Source organism: Trichosurus vulpecula, chromosome 1, assembly GCF_011100635.1.
Source record: "Trichosurus vulpecula isolate mTriVul1 chromosome 1, mTriVul1.pri, whole genome shotgun sequence".
Taxonomy (NCBI): domain Eukaryota; kingdom Metazoa; phylum Chordata; class Mammalia; order Diprotodontia; family Phalangeridae; genus Trichosurus; species Trichosurus vulpecula.
The window spans coordinates 540,695,836-540,714,802 of NC_050573.1; the positions used below are offsets into that span (position 1 = coordinate 540,695,836).

At 35.4% G+C, this 18,967-nt stretch overlaps 1 protein-coding gene across 8 annotated transcripts in view; it reads right to left on the minus strand.

Moving 5' to 3' along the window:
• Positions 1 to 18,967, minus strand: part of FAM220A (family with sequence similarity 220 member A) — a 41,639-nt gene that overhangs the window by 8,361 nt on the left and 14,311 nt on the right. For 4 of the 8 annotated variants that reach the window (XR_005009336.1, XR_005009334.1, XR_005009335.1 and 1 more), the window contains exons 2-3: positions 8,698 to 9,612; positions 5,658 to 5,758 (exon numbers count right to left, since the gene is read on the minus strand). The exons of 1 other annotated variant lie outside the window; for it this stretch is intronic. Coding sequence is in view for 3 of the 7 variants with exons in the window: in XM_036741437.1 (XP_036597332.1) it covers positions 5,658 to 5,758; positions 8,698 to 9,537 (941 nt within the window). In the remaining 4 variants the exon portion in view is untranslated. The remainder of the gene's footprint in view (positions 1 to 5,657; positions 5,759 to 8,697; positions 9,613 to 18,967) is intronic. 3 more of the 8 variants (XR_005009337.1, XM_036741438.1, XM_036741439.1) reach the window with 1 other exon arrangement.

Below are 18,967 nucleotides of genomic sequence, written 5' to 3' on the forward strand. Positions count from 1 at the left end.
CCCTATACCTTAAGCTATTTAAGTTTAAAATTACACTAAGACTTTTGGGACACTCTACACTTCAAGGCTTATTTTAAGTTCCTCCCTTCCACTGTGAATTGTGATTCCCTATCACAGTTGCTGTTTTACAGCACATATAATGGCATTTAATTATAGTCTACCTTGCACTGCTTTCCAATATATTCAAATATTTAAGTATTATCTCCCCAACTAAATTATGAGGACAGAACTACTATGTCATTTTTGCATGCTTAACACAAAATATTTTAGGGCCTAACAAGGTTGAACTGAATGTGATATTAATACTAAGTATGGCTGCATATTCTTTGTCAAAGTCAAAGCCAGGCACATACCTCAAAGAGAACAAAGGAAGAAAGACCTATATCTACAAAAATATTTCTAGCACTGCTTTTTGTTATAGCAAAGAACTGGAAAATAACCAGTACTAGTCAATTGAAGAGTAACTAAACAAATTATTGTATATGAACGTAATAGAATACAATCTATCGTGCCCTAAGAAATGATGATAGTTTCAGAAAAACCTGTGAAGTCTTGTTTGAAATGAAGAGTAAAATAAGAATCATTTCTATGTATCATTTCTATATATCTAATAGTATAGTATATCTAATCTAGTTGGAGATAAGATAAACACACGAGAAGAATTTATTACTACAACATTGTAAAGAAAAACAATTGTAAGAGGTTCAGTAACTGATCAATGCAACGACCACCCATGACTCCAGAAGCCTGATGGGGGTGGTGTGTGGATTTGTTTTGCTTGACTATGCTCATTTATCACAAGGGAAAGCAGGGAGCCAGTGACAGTGAGGTGCACACACACCCCTCCAAAAAAAATGTCAATGAAAAATTTTTAAACTCAAAAACAGAAAGAAGTTCAGAGAGACACACAGACCAGTAGGACAGCTTTGAAATTAACATTTTGAATTTATTAGATGCTTTTAAAAAACCAAGCTGTATATAATAAACATTAACAGTTTCATCTACAATCATCTTTTTTTCTGCCCTTATTTGTATATGGAAATGTTCATGTCTGTCAATGTTGGTCATGTTCATGAAAACAAAAAAAAATTAACGGTAAAATCTTTTTAAAAAATTGAAAAATTGGGTGGTGTTCTAAAATTGTGTATAACAATGCACTTACAAATCCCACAACAACTTTCAAATACATATTCAACCTCTGCGTGATTTTAAAGTTTTAAGAAAATGTGATTAAAACAGTCTCAAGTTTCCTGAGAATGAATATTCTCTCAACTATCTCCTGAGGATTTCAGACTTGGTTGAGAAACGCTCACATCCTGCTTATAAGTACAAGTTGTGTGAATTTTTTGGTAGAGTATAAATACCAAACCCTAATTTTGTAAGAATGCATTTCAAAGGGATAAGGCAGAATAGGGGAAAGCAAATCACAGGACACAAACCCACCACATCAAGAATGCTCTAGAAGGATATACGCTCTGAAATTATACTTTAAAATAGTAGGAAATTTCTGACATTTTAATCATCCACAGAACTTCCTGATTTTGCAAGTTTCTCCGCGCCGTAGGGGACATGATATTCTTATGACTCATCCTAGATGCGATTAATTGCCATGTTCTGATGCACAGATGCGTCATCGTTTACCCTAATATACTACTTCATACTTGAATATTTATTTTCTTTAAAAGACTAAAGAGAAAAAATTGATAGCCTTTGGAATGTAAAATGAGACTGAGGAGGGGGTTAATATAAAATAAATTTTCAGAATCCTGATTGGTAAAAAAATTTTGGAGAGAAAGGGAAATGAAATAAGTACAATAGTAAGTCCGAGAAGTTCCTCATTGTCAGTGATGGGAACTCACTGATTAAAAGAATTGTGAGACGAACTTTCACGAAAAATATGAAAAAGAGACGTAAAGCAAACATTAACAACTTGTGCAAAATTCACGTACGCAGGGAATTATTTTCTATTTTAAAAAGAATAGTAGAGAAGATGCATGAAGTAGTAGAAAGAGAGACGGCCTCAGGATCCAAGAAGACCCGGAACCTCTGACGCACTGGCTATGTGACCTTGGGCAAGTCACTTCACCTCTATAGTGTCCCAGGAAATACTCAGACTTAAAAGTTGCAGAATAGGTGTTGAGCTGCATTGATAAAGGGATTTTCCTCAAGTGGAGTTCCCTATGTCAATGAAATCACAGCTTTGGTTGGAAAAAAAGAGAGAATAGAGGTTTTGTTTTACAATGGGAAGTAAAATGTAAAAGGAAAGGCCAGTGAAATTTATATAAAGAAAAGCTCAGTTTTAGGTTATATACTCCAAACTACTAATTTTCTGAAAAAATATTTTTCCCACATATGATCTTAATATCTTGAAGTGACATTAGTGTCTTTTTAGCATAGCTATGTTTTCATAATTTGTAAAGCACAAACCCTATTCAAACTAAATATAAGTAAAAATTCTATCCTTGAATAAAAGAAGAAAAAAGAAAAAAGCCTTGAAAATTGCTGACAAGACAACCACCCAAGGCTTCCAGGTCAAGGGAGATTCAAATCAAGCATAAAGTAGAAATGATGATTTTCATCAGCACTCACGGAAAGACACTTATCTACCAAATGGAGAAACCTAGCAAAACAAAGAAAGTTGCTAAAAAAAAAAAAATTATGGTCCATATTGCTCAATTGAGTTTTCCTTTAAAAAAACCACAAATTTTGTTTTTCCTTTTTAAAGAGCAATAGATATAGGTTATATAAAACATGCTTTAAAAGAATTTTAAGATCTCAACTCCATTACTGTGAAGTGAAAAATGTAAAAAGAACCTCTCCATGTAACTGAGAAAAAAAATATTTTAAAGATTTATACCTAAAGTCTTGCTTTTCTTTTGTAGGTCAAACAATTATAGGAAGAACTTTCAAAATAAGATGTATTTGTGCAGTAAAAAGATCTTGAGTCAACCAGGCTTTGATTAATCAAATGATGAATGGGTCTCATCCCAATTTCCACAGTAGCAGAGAATGAAAATTAGAGGAAGAAACTATAGTTGATTCAACATGAAGTGTTTTAAAGTTCTAAGAGGTGCTCATGAGTTACTAAGAAGTGAATCACTTTCAATCTAAACACTTTTTTCCCCCAAGTTTACAACATTGTAAAAATTCTAAAACTATTTAAAAATAAAGACCCGTAAAGAATCATAATGTGTAGAAGGTAATAAATGACAAAAATCTTAATGAAAGTAATATTTAACATAAAACTACACTTTAATCATTATACCACTCAAAGATAAGGATTTTGTAAAAGTTATATAGTACCTATTGTGGGCCAACTTATCCTTCCTGTATTTCCAAGCCCTCATAAAAGGCCATAGGTCTAAGGTGAAAAAAAAAGGATTCCTAGAAATCCAGTGGCCAATGAAGGAATTGGTGTGGGATAGCACCATTTTTGGTAGGGAAAAGATGTGTGTAGAAAAACCATTTTAGAGAGGCAAACCAACTATGGAGGTATACGACTAAGAGGAAAAAAAAAGTAAAAAAATACATTTCAAAATATACCTGTATACTAATGCAGGATGTCAACATTTTACATTTAAATTGTTTTATATTTTAATGATTCTTCATACAAAAAACATACATAACATTTTTCCAACACACTTTATTTTCCTTTTTAAAAAACACCTCAACAGAACTATCCATTGGTTTTGATTTAACAGTTACAATGTTACTGTCCTATTGTAAGGTTTTATACATTACACTCAACAAAGTAACAATCCACATAAAGGTAAATGCAGAGTTTTTGTTGTTGTTTGGATCTAAGAATACCAAAAAAAAAACCAAGGCCATCACTTAGGCAAATAATCTGAAAACTGAATGCCTGGCTCCCTCTTGTGGCACAGGTGAGCATTATCATAAGTCCTTTATAGCATTTAGTATTGTGGAATGCACTATTACAAAAAAAGACTACTTTTACATATGAACAATAAATTTTAAAGTTACTACAGAAATAAACTGGCATTTCATTAAAAATGTGTTAGATAACAAACTGCTAAAAATCAATACAAAGTTGTAAACATCTTTTTGTGTAGACAAAAAACAACCTTAATTCAATGTGGCTGCTTACAAGTGCTCTAAATGAACACACAAAGTCTATACAAGTTCACCAACTATGGCTTGTTCCAGTTGTTTGAGCTAAAAAATCAACTTCAATTTGGTGGGAGTAATAAGAAAAAACACTTCAGAATTTACATTGGTAACAACTAATAATAAAACTTCATAATCTGATGTGATTAAATACAAGTTTGGCTTTGACCCTAACAGAGATAGTTACCTAAAGCAAATGGCATGGGAAGAAAATCAGATTATATGCCTAATACAACCCCTCTTTCCCCACATCACTAAAAAAAACACTTTGCCAAACTTGACATTTAGCAAGAATATTTAACAAATCTTCTAATTTTCATGCTAAAAGCTCTATTAAAAAGTTATCAAAACATGAAAAAGCCAAGGATATGTCCTCCTCTGTCAATGAAGAAAAGGTCTACTTTAGGGTTTTTTTTTAAAATATGCCTTCGTTATACATTTGATGAAGAGTCCTTCCATATGAAGGATATTCACCCACAAATACTAGGCATTCTTATACCCCTATGCTTTCCTCTCCCTTGACTCTTAAAGGACTCACACATCAAAAAGAATAGCAATTGTATTAACTTCACTTCATCAGGGTCAGGGGTGATGGAAGAAATTGCTTTTTCGGTCAATCCATCAAAAACAAAACTCACTCTATCCCTCCTGAGACCATTTATTTAAAAAAAAAAAAGTTTTGGTGCAGTATCTATGACTTGAAGCAAACTGTGACAAAATGAGCTCTGTTCTTAATTAAGATATCCTTCCAAAATTCATTAATTGAGCCATAAAATGAGAATGAACTTTTTCTGATTAAAAAAAAAATCCTTCACTATAATGATACTGGGAAAAGGAGTTGATTTCAAAAGAACCTCCAACACTGTACACTGAAAAAGCATCAGATTCTAAAGTATTCTTCAGTCACCAGACCATAATTTTGAAAAAGTGGCAAAAAATGTAGAGATTCCATTATGAGCTCTGCTGCTAGTCTAGACCCCAGAAATACAAGTTTAATTGACACACTCCTCAAAGAGTTCCATAAAAGCTGAATACTTTTCAATTCAGCTGTAATTTCTGCTGCCTTTTTTATTTTTATATAAATAATGATCTGAAACCAGTGGGTGTGTGATAGGCACCTAACTACTAGCCATTCAGAATACAAAATCTACTTATATTAATATATGTAGATATATATAAATATATATTCTTTTGTTGAAGCATCCCCAGAAGATGACTGACATTTTTAGTTCTTCATCTTTGCCAGAGTTAGCAAAAGCAAGCATTCTGAAGGAAAACTAAAAGTTTAGCAAACTTAAGTACCTATGATCTAGTAGGAATAGATCCTCTGAAGGTTTTACAGTGAATAAAACTATCAAAGTAACCTGAGATTTTTAAATGAAATAAGGAAGACACTATAAAATTTAAGATCCTGAAAACACATAAGCATTGTAAAATTATATTTTTAAAGGGAACAGTGCATCATTTTTGTAAACTCCACATGATAAAGGACATACTCTTAAAAGTCAGAACAAGGACAGTTTTCTTACCTTTCTTTAAACAGTTCACTTTTTTGTTTTCTAGTAGCAGAAACAGAACTCTTGCTAGGTAGTCCAGGAGGAGGCTGGCTACTGACCACTGCCTTATAAAACTAAATTTCAAAAAGCATTAAACAGTTAACCAGAGTGTTTTACTTTGTTAATACTGTGATGATCTACAGCTGCTCTAGAAAAATATCCCTATGTTATTAGGCAATCAAACAATTTAAAAATAAAATTTACCATATATTCTATACAGAAGTATAGTCAGTCTGAAAATGCTATAAAACTACATACAGCTTGTGCTCTGTCTAGAAGAAGAAATTCCAATGATCAGGAATTTTTCAGTCTTAGTACTAAGGTAATGAATGTACTGTCAAGAATAATTCCCATGTCTGACTTTAATCAAGGCTATAAAGTTCCATACCAACTAATTCAAAAGATTTTTGTTTAAAAAGTACTTTCCCCAAATAACAACATGCCTCAGAGCTAGCAAACGTATACACTTGTACTTTAAAAATCATCTTGTAAAAATGAGTGAAAGCTTATTCCGTTGAAATTATTTTCCCAAGCATTTTTCCTTGGGAGCCATGACCATTGAAAATAACTTTTTTCCAGTGAAATTATAGTAGTGCAAACATACTGTTCTCAATGAATAGGATATGTAGGATAAAGTGCAATGTAAGTAAACATGTATTTTAACTAATCAGACTTTCTTAATCCTTGATAAATATGAAATGTTGAAAAGAAACAAAAGATTCCACTAGGAGTAATAACTCTTTAAATAAGCTTCAGAATTCAGGAATACTTTGCATTCTGTCACAGCCAAACTGGGGAGTGGGGGATGCTTAGGCACTACAGCTTCCATTCTGAGTCCCTCATACTTTCTACAAACTAGAGACTACAGAATTACTGCTGTTTCAGACTATAAGTTCAGGCACTTTTCCACAAAGGCCTTTATTTCCTTCTGCTGAAGAGGTCAGAAAAAGAGAGGATTTTTTTTGTTTGTTTTGGGTTTGGAGGTTTTTTTGGTTCGTAAATCTGAGGAAATGTACAGATAAAATTCTAGAGACTATTTCACATTATGCATGTGAAAATGTTATACTGTAAAAGTCCTTTCTGAATTTAGAGCAGTAAGAAATTTGGGTTAAAGTCTAAAATATATTTTGCTTCCCTATTTATAAAGTAAGCAGACATAAAAGCAATAATGACCCTAACTTTTAAAAGTTAACACTTTCTCAATTGCCTTTTGTTGTCTACAGGTTTGTAACTTACTAATTATCCCCCCCATCATCTGCTTTCATGTGACAGAAAAGTGATTATGATTTCCAAACATAAATTAAAACACCCCCAATAAAAATTTTATTTTTATATATTATGCTTTAATTTTAAAATTGCTATTTAAGCTTCAAAAATTCATCCATTGAGATAACCAGTGAAGTCCCTGTTAAAATGCACAAATTTTAATAACTACAATTACTCCAAAAGTAGTTGCTTTAACATCTCTACTGTCAAAACTATAAAACTGAAAGTAGGTCATATAAATTAAATATGGAGGCAATTTGGCTAGGAGAATCTCACCTTAGGACTTATGCATTTATGACCTCAAAATCAAATGTTTATATCAAATAACTTTACTTTGAAAAAATAAAGAGGAGTCATAAGTTCACAGACTTATCACTTGTACCTCTATGGACTATCAACCCTTGGTTTGGGAACCAACTTCTTTCCCAAACTGCCTTTGTTGGTATTTGAATATAGTGTAACTACCTGAGTTGTCCTCAGTGCTACCAGACAGGATTTAATACAGAAGTTTTCATATGATACCTGTTGACAGGGATGTGCATGGACCTAGTAACCTAGTATATTATCAAAAGAAAAATTAGCAGCTAATGCATTAAAAAGTGAAGATGACTTTTTTTGCCCTCCCCCATTGTGAGCTTTTATGTAAAAGGACATACTTTATTCTCATATAGCCGCAAGTCAAATTTCATTTCAGCATTGAATGCTACCTAGGAAATTTTACTGCTTTTTGGCAAATAAGCTTAATACATTTCTACAATTTACAAGGCCAATAAAATGTTTAAGAACAGGCATGGAAGGCCATGAAGAGGAAAAATTAGAAGGAAAAAAAATAGAAGGAAACAAAAGAAATGTTTGGCAAGAAAATGTTTCCCATTTTAAACCATACCAGACTATTACGTTTTCCCTTATTTAACAACATATCAATGACACTGTGTAGAGTCTCACTGACCTTAGCTTAATTGCTGAGGCAAGTGTGTTGTTAACAAAAAGGACCTGAAAAATTTAAATTTTTCCATGCAGAACATATTTCAATCCCAGAAAACTGGGCTCTTTATAATGGAAGCACTTGATAGGCCAATCTATAGCTGAGCTATTATCACTCAAATCCACTTTCAAGTTAGCTTTTCAATTAACATAACACTATAAGGTTTCTGGGGATCATAGAAGTAACCATTCTAACAAGAAATCCAATACTGCAATTTTTGGCTCAGGGGTTCCATTTAAATTTTTTAAAGTTGGTTAGGAAAACAGATTTATAGTGAAAAAGGAAATCAAATTTTACTGCAGGTTAAAACATTTCTACAAAACAGAAAAAGCAACTTAATGTTAACCCAGCAGAGCTACTAATAGATGAGTTTAATTTTACATGGGTCACAAGCAAAAAGATACTGAAGATTGAATTTTGACAGTAGCCCTTTAAAATAGAAATTGAAAAGTACTTTTTATCCAAATCAACACTGGCAAAAATATTAATATTCCAAAAGGCTTACCCATCTCTGAATGGATCATTAGCACAATTTTAAATACTTCAGAAAACATTTCCTAATATAAAAATGATTCCTTGTTTTAACAACCAGTTTCAACAAAACAATTCCAGTTCTACGTCTGTTAAATTTGCCTATTCACACAAACCTAAGCAGAAACTTAATAACTGAACTGTTTGCAACTAAATTCAATTAGAAACATTCATTTTAAAGAACTGATTTTATATTAACCTCACTACTGTTTCTTATTGTTTTGTTTTTACCTGAACTACTGCATGCCAGAGGTTTGCTAATGCAAATGCTCGTAGAGCTAGCAACCACAGTGCTATCTGAAGATTGTTTGTTGTACATTTTAAACTTGAAAGCATTTTCTTATATTCTATTGTTTGCTCTGAAGACATGAGGTTTAGATAGTCAAGGAAAACATATTTTGTTTCATCATTCAGAAGCACTTCAGGGTATTCGCACAGTGTTGCAGAAAGGACGGAGTGCAGTTGAGAGAGTTCTAACTCAGTGCCTACTTCCTCAAAAAACACGCTTTGCAGTTCATCCTCAAAGATCCCCATTTCTAATTGCAGCAAGTTTGCTTTTTGTTTGTTTGGTAGTTCTGACAGCCAGAAATTTGCAAACCGTACAAAATTATCCCCTATGTGACACCACTCTCTGAGGTCATTAATTGAACAGATAGCTCTTTCTAGCCAGTCACTCACTATTGCTTCATTAATACCAGAGAAAATCCTAGCAAAATGTTCTTTTGCAGGAAAAACCACATTAACTGACTCTTTTTGAGCAGCTGCTCTAGTTGAATTTCTTCTTGTTGATTTTCTCAAATAAGGAGGCATTTTGTTACCAATATGTGGCAATGGATCAGCCTTACTCAAATAATTCTTCATCTCAGAGGAGAATAGCTCCTTGTGTAAACTTCTGTTGAAATCAACTCCAGGTTTATTTGACCAGGAGCATGTATCTGATAGATGAGGGATCTCCTTCTGCTGTCTTTTATTAACCTTACAAAATACTTTGTTGGAATCAATGTCTTCTTCCCCTTTCATGTTAATGAGGCGACTGGCGAGAGTAGTTCTTCTGTCTCTCACAGTTTCCATGTTATGAAGCAGTAAACCCAGAAATAGTACTTTGTTACAGTCAGCCAAATATATTCAGTGGATCTCAATATGTACCTGAAAAAAAAATTATCAAATTAGCATCTTTTTTGAACTGTAATCTTAAAATATTGAAAATAAAAACCTAGAACAGCTTTTAAATCTTGCTACTTAGGAATGAATATGTGAAATATGAAAGATACTAATGGGTTGCTCCTATATATGAAAAGCACAAAGTGGTCTAAACTCAAATAAAAACCTATTATAAACAGATGAAAACATATAAATTTCATAATTTTAATTGGAATTGTTATTTTAAAAATTCATTACTTAGCTCTTAAAAGCATTCAAACCTTCAAGCTAAATACATCACTGCACAATTTTTCCTATTCCCTCACTTACCATTTACAATTTAATTTCAAGCTACTTTAAAAATATATACATAAGCCAGTAGATATTAGAAAGGGCTGACTAAAATCAGGAAGTCAGCATCAGCAAAGTAATTATTCTAAGTATCTTTTACTGCCATGTCTGTAGGAAATTAACTAAAAAGGAAGGCTTTGGAACAAGTCTTTCAACTGAATCTTTGAAATACGTTTTCATGAAGGCTCTGGAGGAGTTTTACTAAATATCTCTGTATTAACTTACATAGTATATGATATCATTCATAGTTTATGTACAGGCTGCCAGGAAGTACTTCTTTTGGGGAAAGGGGAGAGAGCAAAGGTAGCAGCTCTTCTGAATATCAGAACCTGAAGGGACAAATTGAACCTGCAAATTAAGTTTGAATGGAGAAGGCAGTAAAATGTTTCTTAAAAAGTCCCCAGACTTTCCCTGCTATCTGTCTGTAGGTACAGTTGCAATAGAACATCCACCCTTCTATTTGAATCTGAGGATTCTGATGCATGAGGCCACCTAGGAATCTCATGGAGACAAAAGTTGATTAACCCACACAATATGAAAATTAAGTTAGTTCCTCATTGCTTTGGAATTTTGCAGTAAAGAAAAAGTCAGTATGTCACTGAAGAACTGCATGTTTCTAGAAGCCTGACTACCAATACTTTAAATTTGATCCAAATCATAACACCTGTAATTAGTCATATATTTAATAAAAATGAGAGCAAGGAAATATACTTGAATTGCCACTTGACATCACTCGGTATCTTCTGTAAAAAAGTAAGCAGATATTAGATAAAATAGCATTTTTACAGTCAGAAATCGCAGAATTTCAGAGCTGGAAGCAACTTCAGTAACCATTGGAAACCAGCCCATGCCCTAAAAATCCTACTCTCATACTCCTTGATTAATGATCCTCCAGCCTTTGCTTGAAGCCTTCTCCAATAAGAAGGAACCCATTCGACTTTCAGAAAGCCTATTCCACATTTGGAAAGCTTTAATTGGAAGGAAATTTCCTTAGATCAGGGCAGTTCAGTGACACAGTGGACAGAGTGCCAGGCTTGGAGTGGGGAAGACTCATCTTTCTCTGTTCAAATGTGACCTCTGACACACTAGCTGTGTGATGTAAGTCACTTAATCTTATCTACCTCAGTTTCCCCATCTGCAAAATGAACTGGAAAAGAAATTGGCAAACCTCTCCAGTATGTTTGCTAAGAAAACCCCAAATAAGGTCATGAAAAATCAGACATGACTGAAAATGACTGAACAACAAATTCCTTACGTCAAATCTCTTTGAAAATTGCAACCACTTGGCCACGAACTAGAAACTGAGGGGATGCCCATAAATGAAGAATGGCTGAACAAGTTGTGGTATATGAACATAATGGAATACTATTGTGCTTTAAGAAATGATGAGCAGGCAGACTTCAGAAAAACCTAGAAAGACTTTGTTTCAACAATCTGGCTAGCAGCTGCTGTAGGGGTGAAAAACGAGCGCAAGTCCAACAACAGGAATGCTGCAAGCCCAGGTTCTTTTGATCTGCTTTACTAAGGAAAGCAACATTAAGGGGTTAACGATCTTACTTTAATCCAACATACAAATATCATTCACTTAGTTCAGGGGAAAAAACCAGCACCCTGAACTTCAGAACAAATACAAACAAATTATACAAACAAATCACAAACATCAATAGACAGACCTTGTCTGATTCAAATCTCAATGCATAGTTACCAGGGTTTAACAAAGTCCACACACCCGGGTTTACAAGCTGGAGGGCTCTTAACTACAGCTGCCCAGAGTCTCTACATCAGCACACTGCCAGGAGTGAGAGCCCAAGCTCTGTCTTCCCTTTTTATGCACTCTTTAGCCATCATCAAATGTCATCTGAGTGACCAGAACTTAAGCTCTTGCTATTGGCTCTGGTCTTAGCAACTCCCCTTAGGACCCTGGGGGCTTCACGCCCACATGGGCTTAGCACCTAATAGCTAGGGGTTTGGGGCCTACTTGGGAGCTAAGATATAATCAGACCTCCCTTCATTGGCCCCACCTTAGTTACCAATGCAGACTTATATGAACTGATGCTCAGTGAAGTGAGCAGAACCAGGAGAACATTGTACACAGTAACAGCCACAGTGTACGATAACTGATCTTAATAGACTTAGCTCTTCTCAGCAATGAAAGGAACTAAAACAATTCCAAAAGATTCATGATGGAAAATGGTAGCCACATCCAGAGAAAGAAATGTGGAGTCCGAATGTAGAGCAAAGCAGACTATTTTCATTTTTGTTTTGTTTTTCTTTCTCATGGTCTCTCCCATTCATTATGATGCTTGCAACATGACTAATGCGAAAATGTGTTTAATAGGAATGTACGTGTAAAGCCCATAGCAGATTGCATGCCATCCTGGGGAGGGGAGGGGAAGGGAGGAGGAGAAAATTTGAAACTTATGGAAGTGAATGTTGAAAACTAAAAATAAATTAATTAATTTTAAAAATCAAAAAAAGAAAAAAAGAAAATTGCAATCACTGCTCCAAGTCCCGATCCCTGAGGCCAAGTAGCATAAATCTAATTATTCTTCCTGTTGACAGTCAATACTTGAAGCTGACAGCTATTATCCACCACCACTCTGCAACCCTATTCAGTCTTCTGTTCTTTTTTTAAAATTTTATTTATTTTTGGTTTACAACATTCAGTTCCACAAGCTTTTGTGTTCCAAATTTTCTCCCCCTCCCTCCTCTTCCCCCATCCCCCCCTCTCCAAGATGGCATGCAATTCAATACAGGCTCTACATATATGTTCACATTAAATATATTTTCACATTAGTCATGTTGCAAAGAAGAATTATAGCCAATGGAATGAACTATAACAAAGAAGAAACAAAACCAAAAAGACAGCAAAAATAGTATGTTTCAATCTGCATTCAGACTCCATAATTCTTTCTCTGGATATGGATAGCATTTTCCATTGTGAGTCTTTTGGAGTTGTCTTAGAACTGAGAAGAGCCAAGTTGTTTCAACAATCCAGCTAGCAGCTTCTGTGGGGGTATAAGATCCACCAACAGCCAGCACCCAGAAAACTGCCAGCACGCTGCAAAAGCACAGGTTCTTTTGATCTGCTTTAGTAAGGAAAGCAATGTTTAAGGGGCTGACAAGCTTACTTTAATTCAGCATACAAATATCACTCACTTAGTTCAGGGGAAAAAGCCAGCACCCTGGACTTCAGAACAAATACAAACAAATTACAAACATGGACAGACAGACCTTGTCTGATTCAAATCCCAATACATAGTTACCAGAGTTTAACAAAGTCTCAGCATCCAGGTTGCAAGCTGGAGGGCCCTTAGCTACAGCTGCCAGGAGTCTCCGCTTCAGCACCACCATGAGGGAGAGCCCTGCGCAAACGGCTCTGTCCTCTCTTCTTATAGGGCTTCAGACGTCATCGAACGTCATCTCAATGACCAAAACTTAGGCTGCTATGATTGGCTCTTGAGTTAGCCCCTCCCCTTAGGACCCTGGGAGGTTCGAATCCACATAGGTTAGGTTAACACCTAATAGAGGTTAGAGCCTAGGGCTTAGCACTTAGTAAGACTCAAGACTGGCATGGCTCTGGAGTTAGCACCTCCCCTTAGCCAGACCCACCTTGAGCCCCACCCCAGTCACCAACCCACACCAACATAGGTTCCATACCTAATAGGGGTTTGGGGCTGGGGCTTAGCACCTAGTAAGGCTCAATGAAATACACTGAATTACTCAAAGGAAACAAAGGCCAACTAAGTGCCCATTTTGCTTACCAACACACAAGTCTATCAAAGCTAGTCATTGCACAATGTGGCTGTAACTGTGTATGATGTTCTGCTCCCCTCAGTCAGCATCAGTTCATATTAAGTCTTTCCAGTTTTTTCTGAAATCTGCCCGCTCATCATTTCTTACAGCACAATGGTATTCCATTACATTCATATACCACAACTTGTTCAGCCATTCCCCAACTGATGTTTCAACAATCCGGCTGGCAGCTTCTGTGGGTGTGTAAGATCCACCCACAGCCAGCACCCAGAAAGCTGCCAACAGCACAGGTTCTTTTTATCTGCTTAACTAAGGAAAGCAAGGTGAAGGTGTTGACAAGCTTACTTTAATTCAGCATACAAATATCATTCACTTAGTTCAGAGGAAAAAACCAGCACGCTGAACTTCAGAACAAAATACAAACAAATTACAAACATCAACAGACAGATCTTGTCTGATTCAAATCCCAATACATAGTTACCAGAGTTCAACAAAGTCTCAGCATCCTGGTTTACAAGCTGGAGGGCTCCTTAGCTACAGCTGCCCGGAGTCTCCTCATCAACACCATCTCAAGAGCTCTGCACAAATGGCTCTGTCCTTCCTTCTTATAGGGCTTTAGATGTCATCAAACGTCATCTGAACGACCAAAACTTAGGCTGCTATGATTGGCTCTTGAGTTAGCCCCTCCACTTAGGACCCTGGGAGATTCACATCCACATAGGTTAGGTTAACCCCTAATAGGGCATGGCTCTGGAGTTAGTCCCTCCCCTTAGCCAGACCCACCTTGGGCCCCACCCCAGTCACCAATCCACACTCACATAGATTCCACACCTAATAGGGGTTTGGGCCTGGGGCTTAGCACCTAGTAAGGCTCAATGAAATACACTGAATTACTCAAAGAGGACAAAAGCCAAACTATTCAAGGGCACTTGGTTGAACTAAGTGCTAAGGAGGCCATTTTGCTTACCAACACAGTATCCCCTCAATTTCCAATTCTTTGACACCACAAAAAGAGTTGCCATAAATATTTTTTTACATCTGGGTCCTTTTCCCTTCTGTATGATCTCTTTGGGATACAGCCCTAGAAGTGGTATTGCTGGGTGAAAGGGTATGCACATTTTTATAGCCCTTTGGGCATAGTTCCAAATTGCTCTCCAAAATGGTTGGATCAGTGTTTCAACAATCCGGCTAGCAGCTTCTATGGGAGTGTAAGATCCACCAACAACGAGCACCCAGAAAGCTGCCAACATGCTGCAAAAGCACAGGTTCTTTTGATCTGCTTTAGTGAGGAAAGCAACGTTAAGGGGTTGACAAGTTTACTTTAATCCAGCACACGGACAGCATTCACTTAGCTCAGGGGAAAAAGCCAGCACCCTGAACTTCAGAACAAAATACAAATTACAAACATCGACAGACAGACTCAATACAATTCACAGTTACCAACATCTAAATTCAGCCTGGGAGCTCATGACGAGGGCTGGTCCAGAGTCACTCGTGCCACCATGGCTGTGGGTAAGAGCTCCAAAGAACAGAAAGCCAACCCCTGGTTTTATATCTTTTTCAGGGTCCAGGGTGAGTCACACATGCAACTCATCCACGTGACCTAGAATCTCCACAAAGAGGCGACTTAAACCCACGTGGCCTAAAAGCCTCTGATGTCCCAAACATGTTACTCAAACTCATGTGTAAACTAGGCCCTCCCCTGAGGCAAGGAGGCCACCAAGGACTCCCAAATCTAATCAAGGAAACAAAGGCCAAATTCTTCAAGGGCTAAGTACTTGAACTAAGTGCTAAGAGCCCATTTTGCTTACCAACACAATCAGTTCACAACTCCACCAACAACGCATCAGTGTACAAATTTTCCCACATCTTCTCCAGCATTTATAATTTTCCTGTTTTGTCATGTTAGCCAATCTGACAGGTGTGATGTGGTACCTAAGAGCTGTTTTGATTTGTATTTCTCTAAACAATAGTGATTCAGAGCATTTTTTCATATGACTATAGATATCTTTAATTTCTTCCTCTGAAAAATACCTGTTTGTTTCCTTTGACCATTTATCAATTGGGGAATGGCTTGTATTCTTATAAATTTGTCAGTCTTCTGTTCTTTAGGCTAAACATACCCTTTTCTTTCAAATGAATCTCATGGAACTCAAGGTTTTTTACCATCCTGGTTGCCCTCCTCTGGACATTCTCCAGCTTATTAATATTCTTAAAATGAGGTGCCCCAAATTAAACATCATCTCAAAGATATGGTGTGACGATGGCAGAGTACAACAGGACTATTATTCAAGGAAGCCACTGGAAATTCTTAAGACCATGAAGGACTAAATGAATTATTCAGTACTGAAGTTTTGGTAAATTTAAATACATAATACAATACAATAAATTACGAATGCTAAAATTCATGAATAGCATATTATTTTTATAGTATTAGGGGGTCCACATCTGTGATTTCATTCATTTAAGGACCTCCCCATGAGGAAACTTCTATCACCAATAGAGATCAACAGTTCCTCTGTATCTAGAGAGTTACCTGGGCCACTGAATCTATGTGATATCCCTTCAGAATTACAGAGCCAGTATGTGTCAGAAGAAGGGCTTGTTTATTACGTTACAATAAGTAATAAACTATTAATAATAATGGCAGCTTAAGTTTAGAAAGCATTTTAAAATTTACAAACCCCTTTCTTCACTATAGTCTTCTGATAGGAGGTTATGTCATTCCCATTTTACAGATAAGAAAATTTGGACTGAGGGCAATTAAGTGCCCAGAGTCATATAGCCAGTAAATATCCAAGCTGGGATTTTCAGGCCAGAATATTTGACTCCAAATCCAGACAGCTTTCCCAAAAGTTTTTTTTCCTCTTTAATTCCACTCACAAAAAACTGAGTAAACCTGTTTTTCTACAATCCCTTCAATATTATTTCACTACTTCAAATTATTTTACTTTGATTTGTCCCTCTGATTATTTTTATTTGATTATTAGTGAGGTTGAGCATTTTTAAGTGATTAACAATTTGTATTTCACCTTTTATAAACTGTGTATCCATATTCCTTGATTATTTTATCTATTAGGAACTCCAAGATATCTTTTAAATTTTTAACAGTTCCTTATGTATTTTTACTACCACATTTTTCTTCTGTCAAATACATCATTAATTTCTTTTTATTTTGTTTCATGTTGTCGTGCAATTTTTTTTTTCATTTTAATATAATCAGGCACATCTATCTTGCCCCTAATAATTTCTTTTGTTCGTTTAAAATAAAAATTATTCTCGCTTCTGAAACTGATACTATTTCAGTTTTTCTCCACATTCTAAAGTTAATTTTTATTTTTAAGACTATCATCCAGCAGGAATACTACAAATTGTAGCATGCAGTATGAGTGTCAGTCTAAATCCATTCCCTGACACATTACTAACCATTTTTTACAAGGAATGTGTTTAAAAAATTATAGAAAATAAAAAAGGGAGAGAAGAGAGGCTAATTTTTGTGTGTATTTTTTTTGTACAACTGATAGCTCTAATTATGTTCCACTGATGTACTTCTCTATTTTTTTCCTAGCACCAAAGAGCTTTAATAATAACTTCCATCTTGACGCTTAGGCAAAAAAAAAATTGAGAAAAAGATCCAGTGGAACAGAGTAAAAGCTATCAGACATGCAACCAAATAATACAAAAGTTAGTATATTTTGACTCTTCTCCTCATTTTTTATTTTCTATAGATTTTTAAAAACACATGAACTTGGAAAAACTCTTTTTAAACACATGTACTATATTAGTGATATGTCAAGAAAAGGATTTAGATCTCATCCTTAACACTGGATTTCCTTAAGTAGAAGAAATAAAAAAATTCATATAGAATATTGAAAAGGTCAAGAATCTCAAGGTAAATAATGAAAAAAGAAAAGTAGTAATGAAGGGGACCCTAATGTCACAAGATCTCAAGCTAGCATATGAAAATTATTTGTACCAATTTTTAAACATTAAAGCTGATCGATGGAACAGATAAGGCAGGTGAGACCCAGAAGCAATTAAACATATTAGCCTAATGTTCCATAAAACCCAAAGACAACAACTGCTGAGGTAAGGACTCCATATTCCACAAAAATCTCCTGGGAAAAGTAGAAAGCAGTTTGGCAGAAGTAAGTTTTAAACCATCTCACACCATATGCCATAATAAACTCCAAATGGATACATGACTTAAATATAAGAGGTCACATTAAAAAAAATTCAAGTAGAAAGTACCTTGCACAACTACAGATAATTTTTAACTGAAGAAGGGATAGAGGTTATCAAAGAAGATAAAATTATGCAAACAAAAGCAATGCTGCTAGAATTAAAAGAGAAGCAATTAATGGGCGGGGGGGAATTTATGCTACAATTATCTCTGTAAATGGTCTGGAATCTAAGACATGTGTGTGTGTAGATACATCTATATACACATATATGATGCAAATACATAAAAACAAGGGCCACTCTCCAATGGATAAATCATCAAAGGATATGAAAAATTTTCAACAAAGGAAAAGCAAGCTATCTACAACAGTATGAAAGACTGCTCCAAATTGTTAAAGAGAGAAATGACAAGTTAAAACCACTCTGAGATTTCATTTCACAACCATCAGATTGGCAAAGACAAGAAAAGACAAAAATAGCATATACTGGGGAGGCTGTGGGAAGAGAGGCAGGTATTATTGGTGGACTTATCAACTGGTTCAACAGTTCTGGAAAACAATTTGGAATTATATTTAAAAAAATAATTAAGCTATACATACATTCCCTTTAATCCAGGGATATTACTACCAGGCATATGCAACAAGGAAGTCAAACATGGGAACAAAGGCGCCATCTAATACAAAAGTATTGATAGGAACATTTGTTATGGTAACAAAGAAATTGGAATGTATTCCCATCAATTTTTTGTTTGAATTTTATTGTGCTGTAAGAAATCACATATAAAGAATTCAAAGCAAACCTGTATGGATTGAAGCAGAGTGAAATGAGCAGGCCTAGAAAAACAATTTACATAATGACCACAACAATGTGAAGGAAAGCAATACTGAAAGACTGAATCAGTGCACCTGATAACGACTTTAGAGGATCTGGTGGTGAAGCATTAAGAACACAATGAGGTGAACACTTTCAGACTTGGCCTATGTGTTGACTTGTTTTTCTTGACTGCGCTTATTTGCTAAAAAGGAGGGAGTTTCTGGAAAGTGACAGTGTTACATTAAAAAAAACAACTTCA